Raw genomic sequence first — 18,771 nt, 5'->3', positions numbered from 1 at the left:
TAACTAAATTGATGTAGTTAATAGATTGTCAATATTTTGCCTTGACCACCAAGGTATCTGTATGGACACAAAAATACACTGAGCATATGCATACAGGAACACCTGGAAAGAAAGCAAACACAGAGTGTGAATGATACAATCTTACAGTCCTAGCTGGTGCCCTCTATGGATGCAATGATGAAACCTTGCTGAAGGTCTCATGATGACAGACCGCCAGAAATTTAGTAAAGTGAGGCATCTTTAGTGAGGTAGCCAAATTTGTTAAGATTTGGCACATGTTGTAATGCTGAGGAAAATTCTAAGGTCAGTCTCTTAGATTTTTATTTGCTCTTATATAAGAGGGAGGTTTTCTCCCCAACGAATCTACTGATCTGTATCCATGATATCTGCTATTCCAGAATGGCTGTAGTGTAGGTAATGAATGGAATGAGAGAGTGAAGACTGTAAGTCTACTACTCTGCTATGATAGAGGCAAACTGGAGAAAAGAAAATGTTCTAAATTAAATCAATGCACTGGTTGTACAGAAGGAATAGTGTATAATTTGTGGACCTAGGAGCTGAATTTAACAGTTGGAAGGACTTATATAATGCTCATGGACTATACTTAGAGAATTCAGAGTTAAGTGTCTTAAGAGAGAGAGAGCACTGTTCACTGAGAGTGGAAGCACAAAGTTAGGAAAAACTAAAGCTATTAGGGTGGATGCAGGTGAGTGTGTGGATGCAGGTGAGTGTGTGTGTGCAGGCACCCATGAGTGAGTGGGAGAATGACTCAAAAAATATCTAGTCTCTCAAATAATATCAAATGGGGTAGCCAATACAAGGTGTAAAGCTGGTTGGAAGCCTAAGAGGATGCTGAAGTTTGCATATACTGATGCTAGAAAGTAGGAATAAGAGGAAGGAGTTTTTGCCATTGGTTGGTATAACCTCACCAAAAGTTATAGGCATCAGTAAGACTTGGCTGACAGACAGATGGGGGTTTAGTATTTATATGGGGGGGGGTTACTGCTGACAGCAGATGAATTGCATGGGCATATCACTCACATGATATGCCCTTGCAAAATGATCACTTAGTAGCTCAACAATTTTGTCTGCCTCTGTTACCTCTCTATGATCTGCACTCCTTAAAATTATCTTTCCATAGTCATTCTTCCTCCTACTTGCTGCATAACAATAAAACTTTTTGAGATTTCCTTTTACCTGCTCAGCTAATTTCTTCTCATTATTTGATTTTGCCTTCCTTACCATGCTGGTGACCATTCTTGCCTGACCCTTATTCTGTTCATGAGTTAGTCATCTTTCTCCTTATATACTCTCCACAACATTTTTTTTCCCCCAGCTCTTGCTTAATGATATTATTCATCCATCTAACTTCCTACATGATTTAGCCTCCTGACGTTGAGTATACAGTGTGTGATACTGCTTCCTTCAGATACCCCTCGACTATCCCCCTCCCCATGCACTGTGAACAGCCTTCTCTTGCAAATCTTTATGCCATGGCACTGTTTCAAGCTGTCTCTTACATGTATCATAACCATCTGCCTTGTAGTTCCACATATACTACTTCTTAACTGAAATTTCCACATTTTGTTCCCAAGTCAAGACACCACAAGATCACTTTTGTCAAATGGAGACAATGTAGCCACCTTAGTTATGGACAGGTCTTCTGATCCTATATCATCAAACACTCTCAAACCCCTAAGTTTCCTCCATTGCATTCTGCTTCAAGTAAATATCTTTCAGTAAGTGTATAAATTCCATTTCTTTCCTACCATGTGATCTTTCCTCCTCCTAATCCATGTTTCTGAAGTTCAAGTCCTCCATAATAATTACTCAATTTGCATTCATAGTACTAACCCGCTGATGATATTACACATCTATCTAACTTCCTACCTGATTTAGCCTCCTGACTGAGTATACAGTGTGTTACTGCTTCCATCAGATAAGATACCCCTCCTCCCAATGCACTGTGAACATCCTTCTCTCGGTATCATAATGATGTCTTCCCCATCATTCCTGGCATCCCTGACCTACAGTATCAACCAATTTTATATTTTCTCCTACTGGTCACAATCTCACACCACCAAACTGACTCAAAGGAACTGCCATCTGCCCTACTAACTCTTACTCGTTGGCTGCAATTAATCTATCATCAGCAGTATCTCACTTTCTGTCCTGTCTACTCTATCCTCTTTGAAAATACCAAATCCATCACATTCTATCCCTGTAACTACATTATCTGCTGTTAGCCAAGTCTCATTAATGCCTATAACTTTTGGCAAGGTTGCACTAACCAATGCAAAAACTCCTCCCTCTTATTCCTGATGCTTCTAGCATTAGCGTATAGAAACTGTAGAAAGCCCAAACCACCTTTACATCCTGAATTGACTATCCCATTCAATACTGTTGTCTGAGAGACTAGATTCTACATATTTTGTTCATCTTAATGTGAGCCATCACACACACTTATCAGCATCCCCCACCTATTTTCTTTAGTTTTCCTAATTTTCTGCTTTCGTACTCTCAGTGAATGAAGCTCTCTGATACCTAATTCTGAATCCATTTAAGTGCAGTCCATCAGCATTGTACAAATCCTTCCATCCATCAAACTCAGGTCAATGACAGATTGAAGGTTTGTGGGTTGCAAAAGTTTGTCGATGGCAAAAAAGAGGGGATGTGATAAAAACATTTTTACTTTTTAAAAGGGTTTTATAGGATTGATAAAGAGAAAATATTTCAGCACTTGTCTAGAGGGAAAACATAAGAGGTCATCCCTGGAAACTGAGTAAGTGTGGTCAGCAAGGATGTGAGGATCAGATTTCTTTTTGTCCCATCCCTCAACACCACCGCTATACTGCACAGGAGCATGCGAAACAAAGTAAAAGCTTTATTGTAGCTGGAAATACAGTAAAATAATGAATAAGAGAAATTGTTTCTAAGAATTTCCAATTACTTCACATTTATTTCTTCTGTTTTTTAACTCAAAAAAAGAAAAGGTTAATTTCTTTTTAAGTTCATTTCCAAGAAATCCAAGAAAAGTCTGGCTAACCCTAAAAGATTAGTAAGACTTGTATTATTTTTTTTGGAAATCACCTGAGATAAAAAGGTGAAAGATGGAATTGTAAAACTTGATGCAAAATCTGCATCTCTAAACTTATTGATGTATCCAGAGACTTGATTTGAGACTGAAATGTGAGAAATTTTATATTACGTAATTTTGAATTTTTTCGTATAAATACCATAAATTAAAAAAAAAAAAAAAATAAATAAAGTATCTGATTATTTTATGAAAGGAACAATGATTATAGTTTTTGATATAAATTTGGTTTATTTATGATGACTGACTGAAGGGAAACAAAAATGGAAACTATCCATTGTGAAACTATCTAAAACAGTAATATTCTCTGCCAGTATATAAAATAATGGTAAGTTCAAAAGACTTGATTAATAATTTGATGAATATTCTCATAGCAATGTTTTATCAAATTTAAAAAAAATATATTTATATAATATATAGGTCACAGCAATTTACTGTACTATCACATGAAAATGTAATTTTACTTTCCTAGAGATACTCCTAGAAGTAATGGTATAATAATAAAATGAAAATATCTCTATATATTCATATATATATACTTCAATTGGTGCAGAATACAACCCATTTATGTAATGTATAATATTTTTAAAAGGAAATGTTATATATACTATGTTGACAAAAGTATTTGGACACCTAATTCTGGTTAAAAAAATGCATTTTACTTTCATTTCTAGTAGCAAGTCTGAATGACAGCAATTACCCTTTGGAGTAATGCTTTCAACCAATTTCTGATACGTTAGAACAGGAATATTCTTCCATTCCTCATGCAAAGCTATCCCCATTGCTGATGATGGCTGCTGTGGTCTGGACTCTAAGCCAGCCAATCCAACACTTCAACATTATTTTGAGGAAACCAGTCTCGGACATTCAGTGCAGTATGACATGGAGCACTGTTATGCTGAAACATGCCAGGTTCACTGTCAGAGTACTTCCACAGCATCGGAAGAATGAAGTTGTCCAAGATGGCTAGGTAGCCGTCAGGCGTCATGGTTTTGGATATGTCCACCAATGGACTAAGCCCTAATCCAGCTAAAACACCCCAATACCATTACCAAGCCTCCATCAAACTAGATAGCTGGAATGATGCAGTCCTGCTATAACCATTCCCCAGGTAATCTCCAGATTCAAACATGATCATCAGAGTGAAACATGTGGAAGCATGCATATTTAAGGATTTAGGGACACAAAACACATATTGAAATGATTATTTGGAAGCATGACTTGTTGCTCCACAGAACCCTTTTCCAATCATCTATGGTCAGGAATAGGAATGGTTGTTTGGTATTGAGGGGGGTGGGACATGTGGCTTGTTCACAGCAGCTCTGCTGTGGTAACCTAAGGCATGCAGCTCTCTGCAGACAGATGTCTGTGCAGAATTTTCCAGGCTGGCTGTGAGGTCCACTGCTGATGATGTGCAGGATACTCGAACATTCCGAGACAGAGCTTGTTGATCTCAGTCAGTGAGGATCAGTAGCCTCCCTACTGTGGTAACGCCATCAACTTTCCATCTATGAATGACATTAACAACAGTGGATATCAATATACTGAGATGGATAACAATGTCACAGACAGAAAGATCACTGATGTGACACCCAACTACCATCCCACATTGGAAGTCTGTCAGTTCAGTTGAACGTGGCATCTTGATATTGAGTACAGTGGAAAACATGCAGCACATCCCACCTTTTATTATCAGACTTACACAGACATTCCCTGAATATTTGCATGTGGTAGGATTCGAAATGTACATGGCATGTAATGTCCAAATACTTTTGTCAGCATTGTGTGTGTGTAAACTTGAAATATGAAACATTATGTTTAAGATATTTTATATACCATGAAGACAGTTCATAAATATTAGTTTTAAATGAAAATCCTACTGTTTAAATGCATTTAAATGAAAAACACTTCAAACTGCATGATATATATGATGACAAATGTGTAAAAATGTGCCCTCCCAATGCATAAGGACATGTTACATGGTCATAAAAGCTCTTGTTAGACATAGCATATGTGTGAAACACAGCCTGGCTTGAATGTGTGAAATTAACTCCCACCCCCATTAGACTCAAACTTATTTGAAATCCTAATTGACAACATCAAATACTGGATGGCCCTTTAAGGTGGCCTCAACTGTAAAATCAATCATAGTAACAAATTTTGTTCTTATAAATGGTTAATTCTGGATGACTTCAACCATCTACCCTCAAACTGGATAATACATGAAATCCCATCAAATCCTATCTATTTATTATTCTATATCCACTTTGAATATCTTGGTTTTTACCAATCCATTAAGGAATAAAATATAGGTAATTCCCAACTTTACAAGTTAATTCATTACTAGCATGAACTTGTAAAGCAGGAATATATTTCCCATAGACTTAACATTGAAAAGAGATTCCTAACAATGAAATTTGACCATAGTATTTATTTAGCATATGGTTCACACATGAAAAGATTACATTAATCCTTAATATGTATAAGCATAATAATAGACATATGTACTATAATAATACATAATACAGTCATAAAAGAGACACTCAAGAATAGACTACAACTGTACGTCTAGGTTGATTATCCAGTCAACTGCACTTGGTGTAGCATGGATGAAGGCCGACAGGTTTCTATTGTATGCACATTGGGCATATTCAAATGTAATATGATTAACTGTCTGACAGGGTGATCCAGACAGTTAATCATATTACAGTAGAATGGGGCATGATTGTATCACCTGGGTGAGGCAGTCATGCCCCATTTGTAAGGGTGGTCTGCACATTTGCCATAATTGGTGTGAATTCTGTTAAGGGTAGACCAAGTTTTCTGAGGTAGGTCAAAACCCGACGGCATCTGTGTTGGGTCCACTAATTCATGGAAGTCCCCTGTTGAAGTTCTACACCAGGATTCTTTCCACTTCTCCTTCATGTTAAAACTTGTCACTGCAAGATTTTTTGCTGTTAAGATTGGAGGGTGCCTTGACTTTAGCCTATTTATTTCTACAGGTGGGATGTCTTCGTGGATTGTGAGATCTTGGATTTCCATGATTTTGCTGTATTCATGTAGAAGAAAGTTGGATCTGTGGAGGTGGGATGTTGCTTAGCACTGGGAGCCAACAGGTTGGGGTTAATTTCACAGTTCCAGAAATAAAGGGCATAGTGGTGTTAAGCTGAGCATCAACCATAGTAATATTAAATCAAGGTCAACAAAATCCCTCGTGGCACAATTGGAAGAACAATGGAACAGTGATTTCATCAATTAGAAAAGACCAGTATTTGATTCTCATCATGATGAGAGGAATCTTTATATGGGCTTTTTCAACTGAAGGTGAGTTAGCTGATCTCATATGGAGGTAGCAGGGTTTTTTCTCCATGAAACTTGCACTGTTTATCCTGTGTTCAGGTAAATAGACCATAAGAAGAACACATGCAATTTACAGACAAAAAAAATAGTGTTGTTGGTGGTCATGGGTAGCAGATGGCACTGAGGTTATAGTAGATTCTTTGTGAGTGTTGGAGAATTACATAGTAGGGGAGACGGTGAGATGTGTGTAGCAGAATAGAGTAGGAGTACCTTCCCACGATGAGTCCTTGGACTCCTTGACGGTGTCATGTAATAATAGTAATAATAAAATTACAGTTTATGCCTAAATAATGATTTAGTCCAAAAACATGAAAACATAGCTTTAAAATCAAGCAAATTATAATAATAAAGAAATTATTTGTCAAACAAATTTAAAAGAAAACAAATATTAAAGAATTTTAAAGAATATCATTGATGGTCCGTCTTTGCCATTTCTTTTTATTAACATCTCTCTCCACAACAATATGGCACATAGCATTATAACATATATTCGCCGGCCTGGCTGTCCGAGTGGTTAGTGTACTCCGACCAACAGGTCATGGGCATGGATGTTTTGTGATTGTTTTTAAGTGGGAGATGAATTTCTTCACCTGGTGCGAGATCACCTCTGCGCTTATTGGAGGTCTGAAGTGGTTGAAAAAGTTCTGTGTAAGGTCTCTAGAGCAGGATTTCTGGACTACGTAAAACAAAAAAAAATTACAAAAAATATATATAAAACTGATAAAAATAGCAAAAAAAAAAAAAAAAAATCCTTAGTTTACCCATGGTACAAAGTGTACTAAAGGTTTGTAATAACCTTTCATGGGTTATTACAAACCAATGAAAGGTTATTACATTTATGTTATGCGAGTTTATGAGACACTTATTTACATACATAAATACAGAATAGTACTGCATTGTATAGCTATGTGTGCAATTTGAAATGCCATATTTATGATTGTTTAACATTTATTTATTACAATTAATGTTCATTATTTTCAATTTTTTGCTGATACTTGAAATAAAGAACTTGCAAACTCAGGAGCTTAAAAAGCATGAACTGCCATTATTTGCAATTTACCCTTTGTTTCTTCTAGAACCTTATCTACAACCTGCTATTAATGACCCCCCCCCCCATTTAGTGTTGCAATGGCTGTTAATCTGCATGTTCTTTGGTAAATTTACTTTTATGCAGGATGAAAAATCTAAGGAGATGGTAGGGTTTACTCTCTCAGAAGTAAACCCTACCATCTCCTTAGATCAGACAACAACATTGGATTACTGGCTTTCAAACCCAATCACCAGACAAGAAAAACAAATATCAAGATGAAAAAGTTCATACTTCAGACTACAATGCAATTGCTATTACCCTTTCTTCAAGATGACTGGTTCATTTGAAACCTATAAAGTCTACAATTGTACAATTGTATTGCAGAAGGTTATATTGTGAGTAGTTGGTGTAATTTAGAGCTCATGTAAAATTGTTGATTTTTATTTCTTTTATTGTGTTTTTTCCTTAGAAAATTAGTGTTGTATAGTATATTAGAGATTATTATACTCTAAAAACATAATTTTCATGTTTTTAGAGTATTTGGTGTCTTTATGACATATTTTTATTGTGAAATTTGCTGTAACTGTTATCACAAGTACAGAAGTAGTGAACAAGAAGATTTTTTCCACTAAAGATAATACTAAAATAATTTAATCTCTGAAATTGCTAGATTAAAGCAGATTATTAATCAGATGATGAGGAAATTACAGAAAGTCAAGCAGCATTTAGAGAAACATAGGAAGAATAAAAAAAGTTTAGCAGCATAATGGAAAACAACAAAGCACCGAATCAGGTAATTTAGTATGTAATAGCAAAAATTTGGTAAGTTGATTGTAAAAATGATGGTCTTTGTTATTTTAACTATGATAAAACATGCCATTGATGAGTGGGTTATAACATCAAGTTTTCCTGGAGCAAAAATGTAAAATATAATGCAAGCAATTGAAAAACAGAAAAGCAAAGCAAAAGAGGTCATAATTCTGGTGGGTGCCAAAGACTTAACTAGAGATAAATTCAGTATTGAGAGAGTATATGAAAAGGTTGTTGGAAGAAGCAAGAATAAAGAGTGAGAAAATAAAAATTGTTAGTATATTACCTAGATATGATCAAGATGAATTATAAAGAAGAGCTATGATGGCAAACAATTCTATGTATGAGCTGTGTAGAAGGAATGGATGTGAGCTTTTGGATATGTGGAGTGAGTTTGAGGGAAGATTGGATGTGTATAAGAGGGATGGCCTACACTAGAATGTGTTTGGCATCAGGAGTCTTGAAAAATTGTAAATTGATATCAAACCTAATACAGAGAGTCAGGAAAACTGAATTCTGATGGGAGGAATTGTGAGAATCTGTGTGTACGAGTGACAATATTAGGTAACTGTGTTAATGATGGGAATGGTTATTATTATGGAAATTATTATAAAGAGAGTACAATTCTGTGTTCGTCCGGTTCAGACCCCCCATCAAGAATGTGTAAAGATGTCTGCAAGACAGAGATCTGCAAGTTGTTGAACTGTGTCAGTAAACCACAGACAAGAGTATACAAAAGAGTATGCAGTTAGCTTATTATGTCTGTATACAAATGCTAAGAGCATCAGAAACAAAGGAGTAGAGTTTGTTGCCTAGGTCAGTGCTTCCCAAACTTCTGGATGTCAGGGCCCCCTTTGCAAAAATTAAAATATTTCACGGCCCCCTCGAAAAAAAATCGTAATAGAGAGATATATTATTATAATATTTATTGCATTTATATTCAATACAAAACATACGCAGCGAATATTGCAAAAATCAAATGCATACATTACATTTTTTGCCTCTTACCGTTTGGTTCTGAAGACGATGCGGGCTGTTCTGGTAAAATATGAAATACTGTCCTTTTTTTTTTGAGTCTGTTTCTGCTTCTTCTGATTGTTTGCAGGATTTTTTTATTTTTATTTTTTATCAGCCACTTATCCATCTCAGGGTTAAATTTTTTAACGTAGAATAGATCAAATAATATCACTACTTACCGATACTGGCACACCACAGACTGATAACATGAAATTAGTGAATATTACCTGAATAAGGGAATTCCTGGACCAGGAACATTTCTCTCTTTTGTGACTTTTCTCCCTTTAAAGTAATTAAGCCTAACGCGAAACAGACAGCAAAGGCAGATTATTAAAACGTGCATATGATTGGTGCGGTATTAACAAAAGATCGCGCAACCAAAAGATAAAAGCATAGCTGGCGATTGAGTTGAAATGCTAACTCCCTTCAACCGAATTCCATATGTGAAACTGCCATAACATTCATTATATATATATATATATATATATATATATATATATATATATATATATATATATTACTTAGTTTTAACACTTTTACGAATTTTAACAGGTTCGGTTGAATTTTATTGCTGCCTTGGGAAATCGAACTCTCACACATCTAATTAATAACAATAGTTTTTAGTTAGATACTGTGTTTGCCCATGCAACATATGGTTTTGTTTCAGTCTATACAGCATAGTTTCTGTATGAGGGAACATGTGATTCATTAATTAGTGTGTTTTTATCCCAGTTGTCTCTAATTGCACTATTTGTTGAGAAATATATTACACAGACTCCTCATACCTTATTCACCGGCATAATAAAAGTACTTGTTTTTATTGCCTCTGCAGTATAGTGGCTGTTAGGGAAGAGCGTGTTGTTTACCACTGCAAGCGAGTTACTATCTCCCCACATGAACTTGTTTAAGCTTTTTTTCATGTGTGAAGTATATGCGAAACTTTTATTGGTAACAGAAAACTAGCTCCGATGACAGTGATAATATAAAAGAGTTTTGATATGTATATAAAGTCAATATCAACAGTCACTGATTACGAACGTGTGATGAAAGGGACAGGAAGATTTGGAGCTTCCCTGGAGAGCATTCGAAGTAAATACAATTAACCACTGCTTTGAAATGAAACATATGAATAAGCAATATTTACTAATATTCATTAAGCGCCGAAATACGCAGGAAGCGAAGTTTGTGAACCAACACCAATGTGTGAATTTTTCCATTAAAATATAAAAAATAACAAAAAAAGAAATAATAAATAATAAAAGTTAAATACGTTTCTTTTAAAATAAAAAAAATCTACTTAGTCTTAAAACATTTTAAATTTGTTTTCATTATTTCATGCCCCCCCCCCCCCCCTCAACAAAACCTACGGCCCCAAGGGGGCTGCGGCCCACAGTTTGGGAAGCGCTGGCCTAGGTTAACATATTGAGATGGCACTCACTTGGGAAGTGGATAAGTTTAGGAATGTTCCATTCAGAAAACTTTACATGCTGAACTACAAAGCAGGAAATTATGACAACCTGAGGAGTATGCCGGATTCTGTAGGCATTAGTGAGACCTGGCTATCAAAAGCAGACATACTAACTGGTATCAAGTGCAAAGGGTAAAGTATTTTTAGGAAGGATGACCAGGATAGGAGAGGATCGTGCTGCTAATCAGATCACTTGAATCCAGTTAGAATTGAGACCTATGACTGCAATACTAATAACAGTTTTTCATGTGGCAGTGGGTTTGAAGCCATCTGGTGGGAGGTGGAGTGTAACAAGATTAAATACATCGTGGGGGTGTTGTTATAGACCTGGTGGATTGGTTGCTAGTGATGAAGAAATGCATCACCAAATAAATACAGTGGGTGAGAAAAGAGTAATCATAATGGGAGACTTCAATTATCTGAACATTAACTAGGCAGCTGTGAAATCGCATGAGAAGAATGAAATCGAATTTATTGAGCTGTTGCAAGACAACTTCCTCAAGCAGAATGTGACAGAAGGAACTTATAGTCAAAGAGAGTTAAATCTGATTATAGTGTCAGAAAGGAGAAGGGTTTAGTTAAAGACTTAACTATTCTGCCTCTGGTTGGTGACAGTGATCATGCGGTACTCATTGGGAAGTGGATAAGTTTAGGAATGTTCCATTCAGAAAAGTTTACATGCTGAACTACAAAGCAGGAAATTATGACAACCTGAGGAATATGCCGGGTTTTGTGCCATAGTATCAGTTGTCAGATAGGAAGGTATCAACAGTGCGTGGGAAGTGTTTCAAAAATACTTAAATTATGTGATATCAGAATGTATCTCTAGAGTTTGAAGAATAAATTTAGTAGGAGTGAATTGGATGTGTAATCTAATTAAGCAAGAGATTTGTAAGAAAAAGATGATGTGGAAAGAATACTGTGTGCATAAGGATGATGTTAGTTATGATAATTATAAGCAGCAGGTCAGAAAAGTCACAAGTGTTGTACGGAAAGCTAAGTCTGAGTATGAAAAGAAACTGGCTCTGCAAGTTAAAGACAACCCAAAAGAATTCTACCGTAATGCTGCAAGTAAGAGAAAGGATGAATATGAAAGAATAACTGCACTGAATGCAGATGGCATGCAGGTGACCTGTGCAGAAGTGATTGATCAACTAATAAGTAGCCATTTTGCTAAAAGCTATCAACCTGGTATATACAACATTGGACTCACTGCTACTTCTTCAGTGAATGAGGAAACTCGTGTGTATGAGGAGAAAGTACTATAGCTGTTGCACAAACTAAATAAGAATTCTGAAATAGGAACTAATGGAATATCAGTATGGATGCTAAAAGTGTTTAGCTGAACTAGCTATTCCTTTGACCAGACTATAGAATTTGAGTCTAAGAATAGGGAAGATTCCACAGAAGTGGAAAGAATGTATGGCAATCCCATTGCACACAAGGGTGGTGCTATGACCAATGTATACAACCATCGACCAATCAGTATCTCAGGGTGGTGAAGATTTTGGAAAAGGTGGTTAGGACTGGCATTCAAAAATGAGGTGACAGAGAATTTCTACTTTGCAATGATCAACATGGGTTTACTAAAGAAAGGTCATGTTTTAGCAACTTGCTCAAATTCTATAATAATGTTTACCAATGAGTTTGACAAGGAAAATGGATACACTGTTATACTTTTGGATTTTGCTAAGGCTTTTTGACAGAATACAGCATGTTGCATAAATTGGAGAATATGCAATTGGATTATGGACTATTGACATGGATAAGAGGATGGCTGGCTGACTGACTGACAGATATCAAAAAGTTGTGTATTGGGGGAGTGAATAAAAGGTAACCAGTGGTGTGCCTCAAGGATCAGTCCTTGGTCCATCATTATTCAATAAGTACATTAAAGACATTGGGAAGTATTTGACTTGCAACATACAGCTATTTGCTGATGATGCAAAGATAGGTAGAATAATCAGGAGTGCTGCTGATATGCAGTATTTGCAGAATGATTTGAACAGGCTGGAATTGTGAGCACGTGAAAATGGCTATCAGTTCAATGTTAGTAAACGTAAGATCATGCACTTTGGTGTGATTAGATATTAAATGGTGTATTATATTGGTGGGATTATGCTAGAAGAAACTGATCAGGATAGAGATCTTGGAATGTTAGTAAGGCCATGTAGCAAAAATTATCTTTTGAGTCATACAACTCAAAAGATAATTGCAATGCTGAAACAAACTTTAACATATAAAATAAGGATGTCATTTTGCCTCTTTACAAGGCCTTGAAGAGATCTCACTTGAACTATTGCATGCAGGTCTAGTCTCCTGGTAATTCTGATACAGTGGATAGTGTGCAAAGGAGAGTATAAAAAATTATATCAGATTTGTGGAATGCTGATTATGAAGACAGACTGAGAATCTGTAGGCTACAGACACTAGCAAACAGGAGAAAGAGAGGGTGATATGATTAAGAGTTATAAACTTCTGGAAGGGTTATACAGAATTTCAGTAAATGGAATTTTTCATTTTATGAAGAATGGGGAAAGGGACAAAAAGGAAGTTGAAAAATGAATGTTGTCAGAAGGGATGAGGGCTAAATTTTTCTTTCAGAGTGGTGCATGATTGGAATTGATTGCTGTTGGATGTTGTCTGTGCAAGTAGTGTGAATGAATTCAACAACAGGTATGACAGCTGGTGCAAATAGTATGGCTCTCCCCTCAATGAACTCCTGACTCCCTGGAGGTCTCTCTTAATAATAATAATTCTTTCAATGAATGTCTATTATGCCTATTTATACATTTACAATACTCTTGATGAATATGTTCCGATGGAAAATATATAGCAAATGAACCAAATTGGCAAAAGATCTATCCCCACAAACCTAGAAAAAAACTCAAAAGCATACTGAATTAAATGATGACTTAGTTCTGGAGCCTCCTATCTTTTATTAAGAATATCTCATTTTATCCACTCTGAAATTTCCATTGCAAGTCCAAAACAAGCATGTTCCACTCCAACTCTTTACAAAACCTTAACTGAAAGACAAAGAAAATTCAAATTCAACTGTTTAAACAATCAGAGAAACATTGTAGACTGTCACAATACTAAGATAAAGAGAATACTTTCACAGTCAATTTTTTCTACTCTTTTCAGCAAAATAACAAAATGATCCCACACCTTCACCATACATACCTATCAGAACCTATGTAGATTCTACCAAGTGTGGTCCTGACTGCCTGAAGTACAAATCAAATCTTTAATATTCAGGATATCAGGAAAGGTTTTATTTTCTTAAGGCTATAGGTTCACATAAGCAACTTGAATACTTTCCAGCTTTTTTCCTTGTCTATAATTTTTAAAGCTGGCTACAACCTGGGCCAGATACCTATAACCTTATGAAAATAAAATCATTCCTGATACCCTGAATATCTCTGACTTCTAGCTACTGTTATTCTGATCCATAAAAAACATTAATATTGTAGCAATTATAATCAATGACCATTTAACCCCATGTGTAAATACTATCAATCTCCTTTCAAAAGCCAATTAGGATTTACCAAAATATAACAACCTGTGGACAAAAATGCTTGACAACAAAAAATTAGCAGACATCATTTATAGTTATTGTTTTGGTTGTAATTACAGCCAAAACAATTAAGTTATGTATCCCTTGATGGTGCATATCAGGAAATCTATGACAATGATAAGCTATAAGGTCTGTATATTATGTAGATTAATTGTGTGTGCTGTGCATTTAGTTTGCAGGATGAAAAACTACAGTTCTCAAGAGAAAAAATCATACCACCATTGTGGTTCATAGCAAAGTATTATACAAACTTGAGGTCTATACACCACCAGTTCATTACTAAACTGGTTTACATTCTTGAATAATCACACGCAACAGAAAGTCATAAATAATTAGCTGTCAGCATTCTTTCTGGTGTTGTGAATAGTTTACTCAAAGGGAATACTTTAGGCTTTGTGCTCTTCTTCCTCTTCGTAAAATGATCACGTGACTGATAGATCATTAGTATTTGAGCCGTTTTTGCTGACAATACCCAAGTGTACCAATTATGCAAACTGATTCTCTTTGAACAGATCTAGACATCAACACAGCTGGCCTAAACCCTCACAACTGTAAACTACAAATAAATGATCCTACAACTTGGTGCCACTAACCATACCAGATTATCTCTCTCTCTCTTCCCCCACTCCCCTGATTTATGTGGATTATCTCACTATCACCAAATATTTAAGAAATCATATCAAGTAAGATCTCTTATCTTTCTGATAGGTGAATGTGCTGACTAAAATTCAGTACATTCACCTAGGTCAGGCTTATCCTTGAATACACTGTATCATCTGGAATTTTTCCTCATCAAAAATATCAAAATCTTATAGAAAATGTGCAATACTATTTCTCACCTAAACAGTTTTTTAAACCATACTTTCATATGAACACTGCCTAAAGACCCTTGAAGAGAATGCTGCATTATGTAGAGTGCACAAAATGCTTTGCTTTATCTATTACACACACACACTGTTGGTATTGCTCAAGTGCTAAAGATTTCTATGGAATCTTTCTTGCACAACACTGGATGCAGAAACTTGCTCAAGGTAGTTTTTGTATACTATTTTAATGTTAATCTCACCCAAAACAGGTTAGTAAATTATAGCACATTAGGGGGCTCTGTCCCCCCCCGTGTTCTGGACTGATAGGCCGGCTCTCTTTGAATTCTAATCACTCGAATTTCGAAGGCTCGACACTCAGGGTAGCCCCTGGTCAGCCCGAGTTCGGACTGGTAGGCCGGTTCTCCTTGAATTCTAATGACTCAAATTTTGAAAACTCAAAAGGGGGGTTCTTTCCCCCTGGCACCCAACCCCCCCCGAGTTCCAGAATGGTAGGCCGGTTCTCCTTGAATTCTGATGACTCGACACTCAGGGTAACCCCTGAGTTTCAAAACGTTTCAAATAACTTGACAAAAAACGTTACATAAAAACATTTCATAAAAAGGCTTATCATTTTATATATATAGGGTAGATACTGTGGATAGGCTAAGGGTTAGATAATCTGAGAATCTTGCTCTAGAGACTAAATATGGAAATTTTTTAGGTTTCATGTTTAGTTCCATTTCAAACCACTTCAGGCTTCGAAATAAGCAAACCAGTGGTCTATGGGTAATTAAAATCATCTAACCACCAAACATTCACATACACAGCAGATCTGAACCCTGTTGACTGGAGAGCAGATTGGTACCATCTGCTACCATGCTATCATCCAATCAAGATGATAGCATATTAAACTAAACTGTATAAAATGTGATTTTGCAACAGAATCACACTCTTACCTACTCACACTAATGTATTATATATATGCTAATGGCCTTTCATGGCTGGAATACATATAAAAATAAATTAATTAAATAAAAAGAAACTTCATGCTGGACTACTTTGTAAATGCAGAAAATCTGTACCAAATTTACACATGCTTCAAAACTGATTGGTCATTTTCTCATGAGATCTAGACATCAAAACAGCTGGTCTAAACTGCACACTACAAGTAAATGATCCTACAACTTGGTCTTATGCTCCTACTATATTATCATTGTTATTTCAACACACAGTTGCTTCTCATCATAGCAAACACTGCTATAGCAAACTATTGAAAAAATCAAAGCTAACCTTTGTAGGTTAGCTTTGATTTTGATAACAATGCCATGCTTAAAAAATAAAATAAAAATAAAAATTCATTATAGCAAGCTATCCACTATAACAAACTATTCTTGTTATTCCTTATAGGGTTTGCTATAGTAAGCAGACTAGAACAGAGTTTTTTGGCTAATAAAATATTTAAGTTACCTAATTATTATGATGATACTTCATGAATACTAAGCATGAAATACAGAAACTAATCAATATAATAACCAATATAATATCGAATCTCACCATTTTCATAGCATCTGTCGCATACTCTTTCTGGAGAAGGCCAACCTCGTTCTGGAACCAAGCGAGTTTTAGAAGAACAGTCATCACAAAACCCTTCACCACATGCCCTGCAATGATGTTTTGTATCCAAAGGGCCAAATTCTTTTTTGCACTGCTCACATTGCTGAGGATTTGACAGATAGGTGCCATTACATTACTTGCATGACATTATTTCAATTATAATACTTCAGACAAAGATTCTTACCCATACATAAAAAAGTACCACAATGAAATGCTTTTTTTTATTATTTATTTCAATAAAAGTATAGAATTTCACATGAATGCAAAAAACATGATTAAGGTGTTATTTTTAATTAGTTTTTTGTTAAAAAATAACAACTATGTTTTCAATATTACAGTTCTTGTTTTTTTTATTTTTTTTTGCATACTGGTTTCCTCTTCAGATTTCCTTAGCAGGGATGGAGTATCTCAAGGGCATGTATAATCTTCTTCCACTAACCTCAAATCTTATTCATACTTTTGCTGGTGACATTGCCTTTATTTCATTTCTTCATTTGACAAATCATGTAGTACTCAAATGAAACATGCTTCAAGATCTTCGATAGCCAATGTTTTAAACAGCTCTTGCTGCTCTCCATATGGGAGGACAATCTAGTGAAGTTCAATGCTACCAACATACAGTCCTGTCTTATTTCTAAGAAAAGTTCTCACCTCACTTCTGATAATATGCAAAACTCATATCAAATATGAGATGTATCGCTAGCTTACTGCTAAATTTTCTCTTGCTCCATATATATTTATTTCAGTGACCCCCCAAAACTTACAAGCCTTATTTATCTAGTTTTGTATTAATTTGTCAGATTCTAGAGACAAAAGAAATGGATAAGTTATATTAAATAAATTAATTTTAATAATAGACTTTTTGTAACACTAGTCTTATGTGATTTCACACAAAAAAAAATAATTATTTTCACCATATTGTGTGATCTTTTTAGGATGGAAAAATATTGGCTACCAAAAGAGGTGGTTATATATAGACCAGTGACGAGATGGAAAGACCAGCAAAGCCTGAACAGGCAAATGCCTAATCCTTGAAGAGAAGAAGATTGTTATCTTATGCAATTCCACCGGGGTGACTCCACCCCTTGGCCAAGAAAAGATCTCCCAAACAGAAGTGAAAACAGATGCAAATTTCTCCTAGCATAAATATATACTACCTATAACATGCAGCTATATAACAAAAAAAAAAAAAAAAGCTAGCTTTCCACTTCAAGCAACATTCATTATCAAGTCTGGCATGCAGTCTGAGAAACTCTCATCCTATGACCTTTCTCTTGAGTATGTGGTTTTATCTGGTCACAAAGGAAACTAGACACCCAATTACAGAGCATCTGTCATTGGGTGTGGGGTCTCTATAAGTCTCAGCTCTGACTGGAATACTCTCCTCATGTTTAGGGAAGTGTCTCAAAAACATCTTTAAAAATCTATATGTCAATCATCACAAGAAGTTTTAATCAGAATGATTAACAATTCCTTTCTTAAGATTCTCTACACTCCTTTGCACACCCAGAACACAAACTGTGCTTCCACCATTCTTCTTGAACACTGTAAATGTCAAGTTGCAACCAATATCATCATGAGTTCACAGTTCATATTTGAACCCAATGCACTGGCACTTATCTTCTTTCATGCCCTCTGCTGCCACCAAGTGAAATGGGCTACCTGCATCACTGTTTCTTACCAAAATCAATCTAAAAGCAGTAAATAAATTTCTTTGACTATCCTAACCTACTCATTCAAAGTACCAGTGTATTACAGATCCCTATCCTTTCATGAATAGGATTACTTTAAAAAAATTTTGTGGGAAGGATATATTAAAAACTTAATTTATTGCTACAGTGAATATAGCAATGTATAAGGATGCCACTTTAAAAACTTCATGGTCAAAAGATTAAGCATTATTGAACAAATACTGAAACTGAACAAGATAACATGAACAAACTCATATGATAAAACTTTTATTAATTGAAAATAAAATCAGAAATTAGAAGT

General features: G+C 35.5%; 1 protein-coding gene across 4 annotated transcripts in view; it reads right to left on the bottom strand.

Annotated features, from left to right (window-relative positions):
• The window catches only part of LOC150097705 (zinc finger FYVE domain-containing protein 1-like), a 184,496-nt gene that overhangs the window by 27,396 nt on the left and 138,329 nt on the right, over positions 1 to 18,771 (bottom strand). For all 4 annotated transcript variants that reach the window (XM_090407405.1, XM_090407407.1, XM_090407408.1 and 1 more), the window contains one exon: positions 16,720 to 16,882. In XM_090407405.1, coding sequence (XP_090263531.1) covers positions 16,720 to 16,882 — 163 coding nt within the window. The remainder of the gene's footprint in view (positions 1 to 16,719; positions 16,883 to 18,771) is intronic.

This window comes from Typopeltis vanoorti, chromosome 17 (genome assembly GCF_054136105.1).
Source record: "Typopeltis vanoorti isolate ZY-2024b chromosome 17, IOZ_Tvanoo_1.0, whole genome shotgun sequence".
NCBI classification, from domain to species: domain Eukaryota; kingdom Metazoa; phylum Arthropoda; class Arachnida; order Uropygi; family Thelyphonidae; genus Typopeltis; species Typopeltis vanoorti.
The sequence above is the reverse complement of the archived record's forward strand: the minus strand, read 5'-3'. Positions and strand labels throughout refer to the sequence as shown.